Source organism: Ornithorhynchus anatinus, chromosome 3, assembly GCF_004115215.2.
Source record: "Ornithorhynchus anatinus isolate Pmale09 chromosome 3, mOrnAna1.pri.v4, whole genome shotgun sequence".
In the NCBI taxonomy this organism is placed as follows: Eukaryota; Metazoa; Chordata; class Mammalia; order Monotremata; family Ornithorhynchidae; genus Ornithorhynchus; species Ornithorhynchus anatinus.
Window position 1 is genome coordinate 17,699,351 of NC_041730.1, and position 17,718 is coordinate 17,717,068.

Consider the following 17,718-nt stretch of genomic DNA (forward strand, 5'->3'; position numbering starts at 1 on the left):
AGATGAGGTAGACAGCTCATTTGTGATCCGTAGATGCTCCACTCTGAACATCTCGCTCTGGACACCTTTGAGTGCTGCTACTGTTAAGATATTTCAGCAACTAGCCAAAGGACTCTGGGGATTGGTCACTGGCCATTGGCCACTGTTACCAGAGCCATTTGGATGGGCTCCTAGAAGTTACCCTAGGGTGGGGCAAGGCAGGGCAGGACTCCAGGGCAACTGGTTGTGGGGACGGAATGTGTCTGTTACATTGTTATATTGTACTCTCCCAAGTGCTTAGCACAGTGCTCCGCAAATAGTAAGCGCTCAGTAAATACGGTTGATTGATTAGGGGGGAAATTGCTCCCCGTTTCCGGACCATAGCCTTGGAGGGCAGAGATGGATTCCACTCCTCAGACTGTGTCTTCCAGGGACAAGACTCCTCATCTTTCTCCAGGACTCCCCATGAAGTTCATGAGCTGTGTCCCTGGATACCACCTGGCTAGCATGACATCTCCGTCAGGATTGTATTGTAATAATAACAATAATAATAATAATAATGATGGTGTTGGTTAAGCGCTTACTGTGTGCCAGGTGCTGTTCTAAGCACTGGGGTAGATACAAGATTATCTGGATGGACACTGTCCTTTGTCCCACATAGGGCTCACAGTCTTAATCCCCATTTTTCAGATGAGCGAACTGGGGCACAGAGAAGTTAAGTGACTTGCGCAAGGTCACACAGCAGACAAGTGGCAGGGCTGGGATTCGAACCCATGACCTTCTGACTCCCAGGACCGTGCTCTATCCACTAGGTCATGCTGCTTTTTTGTGTACTCTCCCAAGCGCTCAGCACAGTGCTTTGCACACACTCAGAGCTCAATAAATACCATCGATTGATTGATTCATCGCTCAGGCTGGCGAGGTGTTTCTGGAAGCCTGGACCCAAAGAGGCGCCTCCTTGGTCACCCCCCCCACTTCCCTGGAGCGGCGGTGCATTAGCTCCTGGTGAGTTGTGAGTCCAGGTCACCCTCCGCAGGGGGCCAGCATCCTCAGCTTCCTCAGTTCAACAGCGGTGACAGGCCCCGGTCAGTTGGTCATCCAGCCAGTGAAGTGCTCTCACCCAGGCTGTCTGACTCCTTTGGCGTTTTCCAGTGGAAACCCTCCCACTGTGAGGTCGGTCCCTTGGAATTCCTGGCCGGCCACCACCCGGAAGAGTAGTCCTTGAGGTGGGGGCTTCCGGAGGAAAGCTCTTCCCCTGAGATCCATTCCCTGGAGAAGTGGCCGACCGGGTCAACTTCCTGCGCCAGGAAGGAGCCTGGCGGTGTTGGGGGAAGGGCAGAGAGGTGGCATGCCCTGAGCCTCCTCTGCCTACAAAACCAGGGTCAGGAGGCAGAGTTTCTGGATGGGGAGGGGAGAGGGGACTGGGGGAATCCGGGGGGAGCGTATCTGTGTGGAACCAAGAATCTCCAGGCAGCACAGGTAGAGGGCCCAGTGCCCTCTCTCAATGCCCACCCGCTCGGGGACTGGCCGGAGGGTGAGGCCCACCCAGGGCCTGGGGCTGGTGGGTTCTGGGAAGGGGGTCGGCTGGAGCCGGCTGGGACCGGCTTGGGGACCGACTGGGGGCGGTGGGGCAAGCCAAGGTCGGGGAGCGAGCGTGCCTTTTCTCTTTCTTCCCCAAAATGCTGCCTGGTCGGTGCAGACGTCGCCAATGCCGTGTTCCTTCAGGTTGCCCAGCGGGGAGGTGGGAGGAGCGTGGACGGGACAGGATCCGGCGAGGGGCCTTCTGGTCCCTCTGGCCCTAGTTCTCATCCGTGGCGATATCGTCATAGTCGTCATCAGTGGAGCAGTCCCAGGAGCTGCCTGTCGCCACTGGGCCCGAAGGCTCTGCGTGACCCGGAGCAAACGGACTGCGTCAGGGCGAGGGGACTGGGGAACGGGGTGGTCCCATCCCTTCCCCGCAACCCTCTGCCTGGCTCTGGACCATGCCTACTCTCTGGACTGGACCTCAGGATGCTGCCGTCCTCAGCTTCTGTCCTGAGATGTTCTTACTCTATTTATTGCCATTGTTCTTGTCTGCCTGTCTCCCCCGATTAGACCGTAAGCCCGTCAAACGGCGGGGACTGTCTCTATCTGTTGCCGACTTGTTCATTCCAAGCGCTCGGTACAGTGCTCTGCACATAGTAAGCGCTCAATAAATACTATTGAATGAATGAATGAGCTATTTGTTGTGTAATTGGCCCCGCTGGGCTCCTGTGCCCCCGACCAAGAAGGGGATGGGGTACGGTAAGTGCTCCATCAATCAATCAGTGGTATTTATTGAGCCCTTACTGTGTGCAGAGCATCGTACTAAGCTCTTGGGAGAGTAATAATAATGTTGGTATTTGTTAAGCGCTTACTATGTGCAGAGCACTGTTCTAAGCGCTGGGGGAGATACACGGTAATCAGGTCGTCCCACATGAGGCTCACAGTTAATCCCCATTTTACAGATGAGGTAACTGAGGCACAGAGAAGTTAAGTGACTTGCCCACAGTCACACAGCTGACAAGTGGCAGAGCCTGGAGTACAATACGACAGAATAAGTCATCATGTTCCTTGCCCGTAAAGAGCTCAATAAATGCTCCTCACGTCCGCCAAGCTAACTCTCTTCCCCTCTTCAAAACCCTACTGAGAGCTCACCTCCTCCAAGAGGCCTTCCCAGACTGAGCCTCCCCTTTCCCTCTGCTCCCTCTCCCCCCGCCCCACCCGCTGCTCCTTCCCTTTTCCCCTTCCCCTCCCTGCAGCACTATGCTCATTTGTATATATTATTACCCTATTTCTTTTGTTAATGAGGTGTGCATCCCCTTGATTCTATTTCTCTTGATAATGTCTTTTTTTTTGTTCTGTTTTGCTCTGCTGTCTATCTCCCCCGTTTAGACTGTGAACCCGTCATTGGGCAGGGATTGTCTCTATCTGTTGCCCAATTGTATATTCCAAGCGCTTAGTCCAGTGCTCTGCACATAGTAAGTGCTCAATAAATACTACTGAATGAATGAAATGCCATTGATTAATTGGTGGGTTGGGGGGCTCTGCAGCTCACAACTCTGTACCTCCTTGTGCCTTCCCAGAGCCCAGGGTGCTGAAGGAGCTGGACATCTCCTTGTTGAGAGCTGAGGCTGAGCCAGCCTGGAATGAAAAGTCTTTTCCCTAAAAGGATGAGCAGATGGGGAGTCCCGGGAACCTCTGGGAGCCCCTGCCTCGCCAGCCAGAGGTGGAGGAATCTAGGAGCCACCCTTCCCTTCTTTACCTCCTTCCACTTCCCACTGACTGTGGTCCTCCTCTTTCCTTCACTTCTGATCCACCCCCTTTCTCTCATCCTGCCGCTCCTATGTTGCTCCGCTAAACCCCTTTTCCTCTCCCTTTCCTCCCCCTTGCCTTTTTCAGCTTTTCATCTGCTGCCGGGTCTCTTCCCGCTAGACTGTAAGCTCGTTGTGGGCAGGGAATGTGTGTCCCAATTCTGTTATATTGTACTCGCAAAAGCACTTAGTAGAGTGCTCTGCACACAGTAAGCGCTCAATACCACTGATTGATTCCCTCCCAACTGTTTCTTTGGTGGCATGGAGATACTGGGGTTGAGGCTCCATTGCCCCTCTCTGAGGGCCTCTTCTTCTCCTCCCCAAAGACCCCCTTCCTGAGACCCCTCTCCCCCTTCCCTTGGGTCTGCCTCTCCTCTCCCCAAGGCCCCATCACCCCCCTTTGGGATCCCCTTCCCCCTTCCCCGAAGTCTGCCTCTCCCCCTCCTGCAGGTCCCTCCGACCCCCAACCACCTGAGCATAGGCAGGACTCCTCCTCCCCTTCTTGCGCCTGCGGTGGTGGCGGCGGCGGCTCCAGCGGCTGGGGAGGGTCGAAGTTCTGGTACCACTCCCCGGATGAGGTGCTGGAGCTGCTGTCAGGCTTGGATACCGTTGGAAGACCTCCAGAGTGAGTGACAAAGAGAGAGAAAGAGAGAAAGATTCCTCCTCAGAGAGCACCCAGAAAGAAACCGGCGGGCCCTAGCCCTGGCTCCAACCGGTCACCCCGATCCAGCCGACGGAAAGCTGCCCTCGCCCGGCTGGCAGGGCCCGGCTGGTCCCGGGCCCGAGCTTACCACCCAGAGGCTGCTGGGACCCGGCCAGCTCCTCGATGGGGAGCCGGCCCAGGAACGGAGCCTTCTCCGCAGGGAAGGCCGGGCCGCTCCTCTGGGGCAGCCTGCTGGAGGGGCTGTTGCAGTATTCTTCCCCTGAAGATGTGCTGGACTCGCTGTCATTTCTAGGGTGATGCAGGGGGGCCTCTTTGGGAGGATCTGTAAGGCAAGGGTCAAGGCTCTGATCACCAGTCCTGGCCCACAGTGACCTCAAGGGTGATGGTCCTTCAAGCTTGGGCTCCCCTTTCCCCTCTGTTCCCTCTACCCCGGCCTTCACCTCTGCGCAGCTATATCCTCTTCTCCCCCCTTTCCCTCTTCTCCTCTCCCTCTCCCGTCCCATCCCCTCAGCACTGCACTCGTCCGCTCAACTGTATATATCTTCATTACCCTATTTATTTTGTTAATGAGATGTACATAACCTTGATTCTATTTATTTGCCATTGTTTTAATGAGATGTTCTTCCCCTCGATTCTATTTATTGCCACTGTTCTTGTCCGTCCGTCTCCCCCGATTAGACCGTGAGCCCGTCAAAGGGCAGGGACTGGCTCTATCTGTTACCGATTTTTACATTCCAAGCGTTTAGTACAGTGCTCTGCACATGGTAAACACTCAATAAATACTATTGAATGAATGAATGAACTCCCTGGGGGGCAGGGAATGCGATAGCTGTCTATTATTACATTGGACTTTCCCAACCACTTAGGACAGTGCTCTGAACATGGTAAGAGCCCAGTAAATGCCGTTGATTAATTGGGGCCTGAAGGGCGTCAGAACAGCTGTCTTTTCAATCCAAAGGCTGATGTGGGGGGCCGTGGGAGAACAGTGGTTCTCATCTCTACCGAGGCAGGATGGGGAAAGGTAGGAGGAGGGATTTAGGGCAGATATCAGGAGGAATTTCCCGGTAGTGAGGGATTTCAAATTCCAGGGTGGGAAAGTGAAAGAACCAGGTTCCCATGTGAGCCCCTGAGGCTAAAAAGAAGCAATGGGATTGCATTCCTTCCTACAGAGAAGTCAGAGTGCCCCCTTCCCTTCTCTCTCCAGCTCCGTTATCGGCCGTCTTGTCAGTGAGGAGCTTCAACCCCCCAATTCCTTGGGCGGTATCGGGGCCCATCCTAAGATCCTTCCCAAGGGGTGTCCGGGGAGGAGTCCTGCCTCTCACCTTCTTCCAGGGGTGGCATCCTGAACTTGCTCTCCCGGACTTCATCCTCAGTCACCCGGTGCCTCTGGGAATCTGGAAACAGAGTCAGCCGCTGCACGGGTCCGGTGGGGAAGGGTAGCGAGGGAGCTCCCACAGTCACGAGTGAGATGGGGAGGGGGCCGGCTCCCAAGAATGATGGGCCAGCCCCTCCGGTTTCACCGGCCCCTGTCCCCAGGGAGCAGGCCTAGAACTGTTGTCGAACTTTCTCCACACTTCCCTCCCCGGGCCCTGTTGAACCTTTCCCGCCCCCAACCTGGGAAGGAGTGGGAAATGGCAAAGCTGAGTGCAAGTCAGGGGTTGAGAGAGTGGGGCAGGTGTGCAGAGTGCTGGTGGAGGTGGGGAAGCAGAACAGTTGTGTCTTGGTCCTAAAGCGTGGCCATTCCACTCTGCGCTCTGAGAGCAGAAATGGTTCCAGGAGAGAGGATCCAATTGAAATGACAATAATAATAATAATTGTAGTATTTGTTAAGCACTTACTGTGAGCCAGGCACTGTACTAAGTGCTGGATGGGTACCAGCAAATCGGGTTGGACACAGTCCCTTTCCCATGAGGGGCTCACAGTCTCAATCCCCATTTTCCAGATGAGGTAACTGAGGGCCAGAGAAGTGAAGTGATTCGCCCAAGGTCACACAGCAGACAAGTGGTGGAGCCGGGATTAGAATCCATGACTTTTTGACTCCCAGGCCTACTACTTCCACTACTTCCCAGCTGGGGCCAAGAGCTTCTGGGAAGACGAGAAGCTTTGGGGAGTTGGGTAAAGGGAAACCCAATCCCCTGACAGGACCTAACTCGGCTTGTGACTTCACCCACGTTCTTTCTTCCAAGGATAATAATCATGGTATTCGTTTAGCGCTTATTATTTGCTAAGAACTGTTCTAAGCGCTGGGGTAGATACACTAATCAGGCTGTCCCACAAGGGGCACAATCTTCATCCCCATTTTACAGATGAGATAACTGAGACACAGAGAGGTTAAGTGGCTTGCCCAAGGTCACACAGCAGACAAATGGAGGAGCTGAGATTAGAACCCATGATCTCTGACTCCCAGCCCCTGCTCTTTCCACTAAGCCACGCTGTTTCTCCTCCGCAAGCACTCGGGCAACAAGCGTTCTGGCGGGAGATATTGTCCCCATTTCACAGAGGGGATGACTAAGGCCCAGGCCCGTTCAGGGAGGCAGCGGTAGGCGTAGGTCAAATCTTGTTCCTCAATTGTGGTGCCCTGAGGACCCCGAGAGGAGTCTGAGGAGGGCGGGGAGACACTCACTGTAGAAGGTGGAGAGGGCCACGGGGGGCTGGGTGCTGAAGTCGTATTGCTCATAGTCAGAGTCAGAATCCTCAGAGGGTGGGCCTGGCACCTGGATGGGCAGCTTGGGTGCTGGGAAGAGAATAGAGGAGGAGAGGCTGGAGAGGTTGGAAGCGGGTAGCAGGGCAAGGAAATCGGGGAACGGGAGCGGTGAACCGGGAGGGAGAAGTGGGGAACCGCTGGCGGAGGAGGAGGGAAGAAAAGGTGGGAAGAATGGCAGAAAGGGAGTGCGGAGGGGGAGGCAAGAGAAAGAGGAGAGGGCACTGGCTAGCCCCATCCTAATCAGGAGTAGCCTCATTAGGCCTTAGCCCTTGGCTAAGCCTCTCTGGGTGAAGGGGATTGGTTGGGCTGTTAGCAATGGTTCTGATGCCACCCTCAGCAGAGGGGTTGTTCCCCTTGATAACCAACTTGAAACTTTCAAGTGGCTGCCCAGGCCAGCCAGGGCTCTTATCAGCACATCATCAGCACACGAATGTCAAGACCCCCATGAAGAGAGAAGATTTTAGCAAGCGGAAGGGATGGAGAGACGCTAACGTGGCGTCGGTCAACTTCGGTTTCCTTCCTTCAAGCGGCCACTTCCCTTGTTCAGAACGGCCACCGTCAGATGGTCCCAGAGGGCATTTAAGCAACTGCTAAAATGGTGTGTCCCAAGGTGGCCGGGACACCTCCTATGGCCCCGCCCCAAGCTCTGCCCTTCCACGTTGTCATCCATTCCCAGACCGCCATCCGGGGGCCTTGGGATGGGGGGGGTGATTTGCCTAGCAAAGCGGAGTTGTCTGCGCACTGGAGATGTCCTACCTTCTTCTTTGGGAACGACGATGGAAACCTCTTGGTAGTTGTTGGCTCCTGCCGAGGTGGTGGTGGTGGGGATGGGGGAGAGGGTGGTGGCAGAGGAGGCCTGCTGGTTGTGATTCTCCAGGTGTGGGACTGCTGATAGAAAGCATCCGGAGAAGTCATGCTTACCAGAGTAGAGGCCCTGTGGGCCCTTCCTCAGAAAGCCCAGGGAGATCCTCCTTGGGGCCCGGCCTTCTGCCCCTCAGCTGTGGACAGTTGACTTATGGAAACTCCTCTTCTCCCAGCCTGAGCCCTTGTCTGTGTCCTTACCGTATTTTCCTTTGATCCTCATGAGGATTAAAGCCAAGACGGTGAGTAGCCCAAAGAGGAGAACTCCCAGGGAGATACAGGTGACGAAGAGGATCTGTTCCCGGAGGGAGACGCTGGCCAAAGTCTGGTTCTCAGGGAGATCTGCTAAGCAAAACCCCCAAGGTGGAGGGAGATAAACATTAACCTAAAACCTCTCTTCATCCAATATCCACCGTGCTAGATTCCAACCAGGCTGAATCTAACAGCTCAACTTTAAACTTCTCTGACTCTATTTTTTAGTTCTGGGAGAGGGAGAGGGAGAGAAAAAGAGAGAAGGAGAAGGAGAGGGGAAGGGAGAGGAAAAGGGAGAGAGATAGGCGACGGGAGAAGGGAAGAGAGAAGTAGAAGGAGAGGGAAAGGGAAGGAGAGGGAGAGGGAAAGTGAGAGGAAGAGGAGAAGGGAAAGCAGCGTGGCTCAGTGGAAAGAGCATGGGCTTTGGAGTCAGAGGTGATGGGTTCAAATCCCGGCTCCGCCACTTGTCAGCTGTGTGACTTTGGGCAAGTCACTTAACTTCTCGGTGCCTCAGTTACCTCATCTGTAAAATGGGGATTAAGATTGTGAACCCCACGTGGGACAACTTGATTCCCCTGTGTCTACCCCAGCGCTTAGAACAGTGCTCGGCACATAGTAAGCGCTTAACAAATACCAACATTATTATTATAAGGGAAAGGAAGAAAGGAGAGGGAGAAGGAAAGGGAGAGAGAGAAGAAAAGGGAGAGAAAGAGGGAGAAAGAAAGTGATCTGGGGCAAGACCCTGTGTCAGGCAGACAGAACTAGTGAATGGAGAGAAAACCAGAGGAAGGCATTAAGTGACAGAAAGAAGAGGACTTAGAGGAAATGGGTTTGACCCTCAGGTGAGTCAGACTCAAGGCAGGAGACTGGACCAGATGACTTTAGAGGTCACTTTCAGGCTTGCAATTCTAACTCTCCAGATAGGGAGGAGGATGCAAATCAGAATCTCTTGGTCCTCCAGTGCACCGGGCTGTGTTTCCCAGGAGAGGTAGGAAGAACATAGAGTCATAGCCTTCAAAATGTCATTTAATGCTCCCCCGTCCCTGGCCTTAGTTAAAACTGGAGATGAACCACCCTGGAGAGGAAATTTTTACCCTTTCTTTAGAAAGCTCTAGCAAAGGAGATGCCACAGATCTGTTTATTTTGTCTCCATCCTAGCGCCTAGTACAGCACATACATACAGTGAATACTATGTGCTGAAACAATCCATTAAAAAAACCCAAAACAATAATGGGTTTCATCCCTCCTCCTAATCTAAATCCCTCCTACTGTAATGCAAATCCAGTTCGCTTTATTCTGTCTTCGACATTATACTAAAATCATCTAAGAGGTTTTTTGACCAGAGGGAGTTGAGGCAGGGAAAGGAGGTAGAAAATTAGGTTTTTAATCAATGGTATTTATTAAGTGCTTACTATGTGCCAGGCACTGTATTAATCACTGGGGTAGTAGGCATAAGCTAATCAGGTTGGACACAGTCTGAAACCCACATGGGGCTCATACTCTTAATCCCCATTATACAGATGAGGTAACCCATTCTACAGATGGGGTAACTGAGGTCCAGAGAAGCGAAGTAACTTTACAGAAGACTCCAGAGAAGCGAAGTAACTTTACAGAAGACTAGTCGCAGAACTGGGATTACAACTCAGGTCCTTCCAAACTCCAGGCCCCTGCTCCATCCACTAGGCCAAGCTACTTCTCGGGAAGTTGTGAAGGTCCAGGACCTCTCTGGGGAGGGGGCTTCCACAGGGCTGGGATCAACCCCTTGAAGCACTCACCAGTGAAGGTGGGCTGGGTGCTCAGGTTGATTTCCGGGACCGTGGATCTGTTCACCGCACCTGGTGTGAAGAAGCGGAGAGAGAGAACGGGCGTGGCAGCCCGCCTAGTGTCCCTGAGAGGGGGCCGGAGGGCTCTGGGGGGCGGTTGGGACAGACAGACGGCCGGGGAGGCCTGGGGGCGGTGTGGGGGTTACCCGCGCAGATGACTCCGGCTGCCTGGGATTGGTGGCAGATGTGGGATCTGTTGAAGTGCCAGGTGCACTGGGAGAGCGTGGCCTCCTCCCCGGAGCACTGGTAGTTGATCCTCGACGTCAAGTGGTGGGGCAGCCCTTTCATCACCTGTGTGAGGGCCCCGCAGCCCAGGGAGCGGCACAGCACGGCCCCCTCCGTCTGATACCAGCTGCCGTCGCACACTGTGCTCCACGTGCCCCGGAAATGGACCTCCACCTGCCCGGCACAGGCGTCTGACCACTTGGTCAGGCGCCAGGCCTGGTGCTCTGGATAGACGGGAAAGAGGGGAGGGTCACCTCCCCCCTGCCTGCAGCATCCAACCCCTAGACCCCCCGCCTCCACACGATACCCCCCATCTTCCCCTGAACCCTGCCCAGACCGACCCCTCCTCTAGACTGTAAGCTCGTCATGGGCAGGGGATGTGTCTGTTTATTGTTATATTGTACTCTCCCAAACGCTTAGCTCAGTGCTCTGCACACAGTACGTGATCGATAAATAAGATTGAATGAACGAATGAGTCCCCGGACGTACTCCCGGGGGCCAGAAAAAGGGTCTCCCTCCATCATCTCCTCTGGGAAGCAATCCCCGATTTGCCTCACTCGTTCTCTAATCCACCAGAGCAATCTGTGATCCACTCTTCCCCTTTAAACTTAACCCTGGAAACTCCTTGAGGGCAGGGAATATGTCTACCAACTCTGTTATAGTGCACTCTCCCAAATGATTAGTACAATTCTCTGAACACAGTAAGTGGTCAGTAAATATGATTGATATATGGAAACTTTCTGCATCTTTTCATGTTAATTGCACATTTGCCTTATCTCCGTTACTCTGCAGTAAATTCCTTGAAGGCAGGGCCAGAACTCTTCTCTAACAAGGATCTTAACTGTTATTAATAATAATAACAGAATATATTATATCATTATGATAATAATAATAATAATGATGGTATTTGTTAAGCGCTTACTTTGTTTCAAGCACTGTTCTAAGCCCTGGGCTAGAGGTAGGCTAAACAGGTTAGACACAGTCCATGTCCCACATGGGGCTCCCAGTCTTAATCCCCATTTTACAGATGAGGTAACTAAGTCACAGAAAAGTCAAATGACTTACCCAAGGCCACTCAGCAGACAAGTGGCTGAGCTGGGATTAAAATCCAGGTCTTTCTGACTCCCAAACCTATGCTAGGCCATGCTTTTTTATGGTATTTTGGTAAGTACTTATTGTGGATCAAGCACTGTTCTACTTGCTGGGATTGACCCAAGTAAATCAGGTTGGACACAGTCTCTGTCCCACATGGGACTCATTGTCTTCGTAGGAGAGAAAACAGGATTTGAATCCTTATTTTACAGTTTAGGAAACTGAGGCACTAAGAAGTTAAATGATTTGCTCAAGGTCACAGAGCAGGCAAGTGATCAAGTCAGAATTAGAACCCAGGTCCTCTAACTTCCAGAGCTATGCTCGTCACATTGGATTTCCCAGAGGAGATGTGATTTAATTATGGTTTTGCAAATGGGGAGAGTAGGGAGAGCGGTGACATGTGGGATATGGAAGGGTAGGGATTTCCAGGTAGGAAGGAGGGAGCCAGAAAGGTGGACAGATTGGAGACCCCACGGGCAGACCAAAGTACCCCAAAGGCAGATGGACAGACCTGAGCAGATCACCCCGGCATCCTCCTTGTGCCCGCAGTCGTGGTCCTTCTGAGCGGGGCAGTCCCCCAAGGAGGTCTCGGTCCCGGAGCAGTTGACCTCGTCCAGGTAGATGGGCCCCTTCCCCTTCGGGAAGTGGGATCCCTGAAGGGCCTGGATGGCCCAGCCGCAGCCCAGCTGCCCGCACACGACCCCGGCGTCGTCCAGGTCCCAGGCGTCGTCACACACCGTCCCCCAGCTGCCCTGTTCCTCCAGCTCCACCCGACCTTCGCAGCGGCTGCCCCCGTCCGCCAGCCGCAGGGCGCTGCTCGCTGCAGACCGAGAGGAGGGGAGACAGGGATGGGGAGAGACAAAGTGTAGGAGGGGGGAAGAGAGAGAAAGAAAGGGGAGGAAGAGATGGGAAAGGGCCCAGGAGTAAGAGCGGAAGGTTAGGAGGCCGTCGCTAACTTGTCTCCTCGTGAAATCTCCACAATGAGTTCTCAGGCTCGATCACCTGCCTTTTCCCTTCCACCTCTCCTCCTCCATCCTAGCCTCCCCTCCTCTCCTGCCGTTGGTCCTCCATCTCTGCCTGGAAGTCACTCAGGCAAGGGTTATTTTCCTGAGCTAATAATAATAATTGTGATAGTATTTGTTAAGCACTTACTATGTGCCAGTCACTGTACTAAGCGCAGGGGTGGATACAAGCAAATCGGGTGGGTCACAGTCCCTGTCCCATGTGGGGCTCACAGTCTCAATCCCGGTTTTACAGATGAGGTAACTGAGGCCCAGAGAAGTGAAGTGACTTGCCCAAGGACACCCAGCAGACAAGTGGAGGAGCCGGGATTAGAACTCATGACCTTCCGACTCCCAGACCCGTGCTCTGTCCACTACGCTACGCTGCTTCTGCTAAGCTAAGTAGGGAAGGGGCAGACTCAGGGTGGTTCTTTAGTAAAGTCTTCAAGAGTAGTTGGTCTCTGAGGGAAGCGGCCTCAATGACGAGCCCCCGCAAACCCCAGGGAAGGGCGGCTGGCAGGGTGAGTCTGGACTTCCCGGGACCTACCCTGCCGTTTGACCGTTCCTCTTGGGGCTGGAGGCAAAGGAGAAGGATCAACAGAGGGGAAGAGGAGGAAAACTGGCAGGCAGTGAGTGGATGGGAGGCCAGATGGCTAAGGGGGCTCCTCCGCCAGCCCGGAGGGACCCTGACAGATGGGGAAAGAGGGGGATCTCTCGTCTTACCTTGACAGACCAGCCAGGCTGCCTTCTGGCTGAGGCAGGCCTTGGGTTGCACTTGACAGGACTCCCACCTATCCCGAGTACACTGGACGGACAGGAAGGAGTCCTTCGGTCCCTCGAGGGCAGCGCTGCCGTTCCCTGCCGGGGTCGTCACCCTGGCGTTCGGGGTCACTGGGAGGCCCGCCGGCCCACTGGGCATCGAAGTCACTGGGATGCCTGCTGGCCCCTTGGGGGTGGAGGTCGCTGGGAGGCCCACCGCCCTCGCCCGTCCACAGCCCAGCCGGAGGCAGGCAACCTCCGCGGCCCTGGAGTCCCAGTGCTCCTCACAGACGGCTTGCCAGGATGACAGGTACTGGATCTCCACTGTCCCGCTGCACGAGTTCATTCCGTTCACCAGCCGGAGGGGCTGCCTCCCTGCACATCCGGGCACGAGGGTCACCGGCCGCCGTAGCCCCCGCTGGGGAAGTCCTCCAAACTTCCCTCCCCACACCCCCGGCAGTCCCGGCCTTTACCGGCAGTGCACGGTTGGAGGCCAGAAGGTGAGGAAGGGGCAGAAACTCCAATCGCTCACAGGAGACTATGCCACGGGGATGGAAATGGAGGGCAGTCTTGAGGGAAGGGGTGGGGGGCGGGGCAGGACTTGGTGTGGGCCGCTCCCGCCGGAGACTTGCCACAGGAGGCGAATGGGTGTGTTGAAGAACTAGAACCACCTTCTCCTCCTGTCCAACCCCGCTTTCCTAGGTCAAATTGGGTGTGAAACGCACCTTCCGGCCCATGAGGCTACTTCCTGTCTCTGACACCAAAATGTCATCGTGAAGTAAGTCTCCGTATTTTTGACAACCGTCAAATCCTATATGGGCTGGAGGGCCTGGGCCGGGGTTTGGGCTGGACTTTCTGACTCCACCGTTCTTCCTCTGGGAGTCAACCAGAGCACTCACCCACCCCGGCCCAGCCTCTTCCCCGTCACAGTGCGTGGGCACCCGCCCACCTGCCCCTCTCTGGCTCAGCTTGGCTCTCACCTGGCTCTGAGGAGGAGCCGTTGTTCTTCTCGCCGCCTCCATCACCGCCGTCGCCATCGCTGAGCAACAGGGGCAGCAGGGTCGAGTTGCTGATTTGCCCTGAAACCAAACCCAGACCCCTGCATCAGGGTGCGAAGCCACCCGGGATCCTGGGCTCAGAGGAGAAAGGGGCCATTCCAGGGGAGGGGTGGACTTCACCTCTCATTATCAAGCAGTCATTAGTATGCATCCTGTGTGCAGAGCACTGTACTAAGCACTTAGGAGAATTACTGAAGCCTCGTTAGGAGGCTTCAAAGATCTCTCTGGGGCCCGTGTGATCTGGGGACTGCTACTGAGGCTGTGTCTGTGTAGAGAAGCTGAAAGCCTTTTCTAGGACTCGCCTCAATCCCAATCCCATTTCCCCTATCCATAATTGATTTTAATGTCTGTCTCCTCTTCTAGACTGTAGGCTCCTTTCATTCATTCATTCATTCGATCATATTTATTGAGCGCTTACTGTGTGCAGTAAGCTCTTGGAAAGTACAATTAGGCAGCAAAGAGAGAAAATCCCTACCCAACAACAGACTTGTGGGCAGGGGTCATGACTACCAACTCTATAGTTTTGTACTCTCTCAAGCGCTTAGTACAGTCCTCTGCCCACAGTAAGCCCTCAAAAAATACCATTGATTGATTGACTGATAGTTTCTCATTCCTCAGGTGTTAAAAACAGATTCAGCCTATCCTACCTTCTTCTGCCCATATCATCTTCCTAAAGGGCTGTTTAGGACACATTATTTCCCTCTTCAAAAACCTCTCCTGGATACCTATTGTCTCCCACATCAAACCAAAATGTCTGGCTATTGGCTTTAAGACCTCCCACCACCACTTGTCTTAACTTTCTGCTCTTGTCTCCCACTGGGCAGTAGCTTCCCGTGAGCTTAACGGTCTAAGATTACCTCACTCCAATCAATCAATCCATGGTATTTATTGCGCACTTACTGTGTGCAGACCACTGTACTAAGAGCTTGGGAAAATACAATATAACAGAGTTAGTAAACACGTTCCCTGTCCATAATGAGCTTTCAGTCTAGAGGGGGTAATATTATTATTATTACTAAAATAATATTATTAGTACTTATAATATTTACAATAGTTGTGAAGCGCTTACTGCCTGTCAAGCCCTGTGCTAAGCGCAAGGGTAGTGCAGGATGTTCAGCTTGAACCCTGACCCTCTTCCAAAAGGGTTCCCCACCAAGGAACTCTCCCTCAAATCTTCCACATCCTATCTCCCTACTCCATTTTCAAGGATCTTGCCTCCACCCAACAATACCCCACTTCTTCCAACAGGCGACCCCACCAGCCCTTAGCCCTTATGCGTACACTGTACGGCTTTATTGATTACACCTATTTACTGATTGATTTATACCTTTTTATTCTGCTCCCAATTGTATCCCTGTTTCCCCTTCTTCAATAATAATAATAATAATAATATATGTTAAGCCCTTACTTTGTACCAAGCACTGTACTGAGCACTAGGGTGGATACAAGCAAATCGAGGTGGACACTGTCCCTGTCCCATGCGGGGCTCACAGTTTCAATCCCCAATTTACAGATGAGGTAACTAAGGCACAGAGAAGTGAAGTGACTTGCCCCTGGCCACTCAGAGGACAAGTGATGGAGCTAGGATTAGAACCCATCACCTTCTGACTCCCAGGCCTGTGCTCTTTCCACTACACCATTCTGCTTCTCTTTTTCTTTCCCATTGAACGCATACTAACTGTGTGTGCCTTTCTCTCCCATTAGTATATCAGCTCCTGGGGGTCTGGAACCACGGTCTCTTGTTTTTATTGATTCTCCTGAGAGGCCAAGACATGCTTCCACATCCAGCAAGTGTTCAGTCAGTATTGGCTATGAGGAGGGGGAGGGGGATGGAGAGGAGGAAGAGGAGGCATTATCCTTGATTCCTCTCTCTCATCCAACCCACATATTTAATCCAGCACTAAATCCTGTCGTTTCTACCGTCACAACATCGCAAAAATCCACCTTTCCTCTCCATCCCAACCTCTACGTCGTTAATCCAAGCATTTATCCTATCCCACCCTGATTACTGTATCAGCCCCCTTGCTGATCTCCCAACCTCCTGCCTCTCCCCTCTCCAGTCCATACCTCACTCAGCTGCCCGGATCATTTTTCTACAAAAACATTCAGCCCCTGTTTCCCCACTCCTCAAGAACCTCCAGGGGTTGCCCATCCACCTCCGCATCAGACAGAAACTCCTTACCAACGGCTCTAAAGCAGTCAATCACCTTGCCCCCCTTACCTCACCTCACTATTCTCCTACTACAATCTAACCCACACACTTCACTCCTGTAATCCTAACCTTCTCACTGTACCTCGGTCTTGTTTATCTGCCGCCGACCTTTCGCCCACGTCCTGCATCTGGCCTGGAACGCTCTTCCTCTTCATACTTGACAATTACTCTCCCCGCCTTCAAAACCTTACTGAAGGCTCATCTCCTCCAAGAGGCCTTCCCTGACTAAGCCCTCCTTTCTTCTTCACCCACTCCTTTCTGTGTCACCTCGACTTGCTCCCTTTAACTCACCCTCCCTCAGCCCCACATCACTTATGTACATATCTATAATTTTATGTATTTCCATTAATGTCTGCTTCCCCCTCTAGACTGTAAGCACGTTGTAGGCAGGGAATGTGTGTTATATCGTTCTACTGTGCTCTCCCAAGCACTTAGTACAGTGCTCTTCACAAAGTAAGCGTCAATAAATACAACTGACTGAGACTGACGGAGGCAGGGGGTCGGGGGGAGGAAGAGAAGAAGGAGGGTGATGAGGAGGAAGAATTTAAATATTGAAATTGAAAATGTGGCAAGGGCCTGAAGCCAATGACCTCAAGCTGGGAGAAATGTCTTAGAGGCTGCCAAGTGAGACTTATTTTTTCCTAATTAGACTCCCCACATCCCTGTCCCCCAGCTTAAACCCCATCTCCCAGCCCCTGGAAATAACGCATCGTAGTCACGTATCCCGTGTTCTGAGGGTCTGCTATACACCCCGTCCCCTCCCCCAGTCACAGGCCCCAAGGAACAGGAAAGCATCACAAAGAGACACCCACGCTTCCACACCTAGACTCACAAGAGTCTGCAGGTTCTCCCAGCCCCCACTTAAAGACCTGGTGGGGGGAAGGGAGAGGGGGACGCTCCTCTGGTTGCACCCCACACTCTAGAAAAAAAGAATCGGGGAGACTCATCGGTTGTGTTGAATCCCGATCGGGCGGCTGTGAGAAGGCCGGGGGCCGGGGGGGAAACGGACTCAGAATTCAGAGCACGAAAGCCTCCACATGCAGCGTTCAGAGCGAGGATTCAAATGCATCCGAGGAGGTATCTTCAGAGTCGTGGTTCCCACAGCAACCGACTTCACTGCACAAGTGTGGTATTACATATTTTCGAACGTGAGGAGATGAGGACGAGGATGCTTCGTTGTGTGTGTGTGTGTGTGTGTGTGTGTATGCGTGTGCCGATGCATGTAGTAGCCCATCTCAGCGAAATGAAACTCACCCCTGGGGGCTCGGGCTGCAGCCCTGGGCAGATCTTAATCGAAGGACCCAACCGTTGTTCTTTTGAACGGTTGCAGGAAGAGCTCCAACGGAGCTCTAGTTCCACTCAGTCAATAGCAACGATAATAATTATTGTGGTATATGTTAAGCCTTTACCATGTGTCAAGAGCTATACTAAGCGATGGAGTTGATTTAATACCAGATAACCAGATCTGACACAGTCCCTGATCCACTCACGAATCAAAGTCTAAATGGGTAGGAAAACAGGTGTCGAATCTCTATTTTACAGATAAGGAAGCTGAGGCCTAGAGAAGTGACTAGCCCAAGGTCACACAGCAAGCAAGTGGCAGAGCTGGGAGTAGAACCTGGGTCCTCTGACTCCCAGACCTGTGCTCTTTTCACTAGGCCACGCTGCTTCTGAATCCCTAGTATGTATTTATTGTGCACTTGGGTCTGTGCCTTTTGGATTTTTGATATTCTCCCCAACCTCAACCTCACATCAC

General features: G+C 53.1%; 1 protein-coding gene across 4 annotated transcripts in view; it reads right to left on the reverse strand.

The window, feature by feature from the left end:
- Positions 1–813: 813 nt before the first annotated feature.
- The window catches only part of CD6 (CD6 molecule), a 51,387-nt gene continuing 34,482 nt past the window's right edge, over positions 814–17,718 (reverse strand). Inside the window, exons 2-13 of one of the 4 annotated variants that reach the window (XM_029061047.2) lie at positions 13,673–13,771; positions 12,657–13,067; positions 11,444–11,752; positions 9,762–10,064; positions 9,568–9,627; positions 7,742–7,882; positions 7,436–7,564; positions 6,599–6,709; positions 5,298–5,369; positions 4,103–4,297; positions 3,783–3,929; positions 814–1,863 (exon numbers count right to left, since the gene is read on the reverse strand). In XM_029061047.2, the coding sequence (XP_028916880.1) occupies positions 1,778–1,863; positions 3,783–3,929; positions 4,103–4,297; positions 5,298–5,369; positions 6,599–6,709; positions 7,436–7,564; positions 7,742–7,882; positions 9,568–9,627; positions 9,762–10,064; positions 11,444–11,752; positions 12,657–13,067; positions 13,673–13,771 (2,063 nt within the window). In that variant the 3' untranslated portion in view covers positions 814–1,777. Of the gene's footprint in view, positions 1,864–3,782; positions 3,930–4,102; positions 4,298–5,297; positions 5,370–6,598; positions 6,710–7,435; positions 7,568–7,741; positions 7,883–9,567; positions 9,628–9,761; positions 10,065–11,443; positions 11,753–12,656; positions 13,068–13,672; positions 13,772–17,718 lie in introns of all 4 variants that reach the window. The other 3 variants (XM_029061045.2, XM_029061048.2, XM_029061049.2) reach the window with 3 other exon arrangements.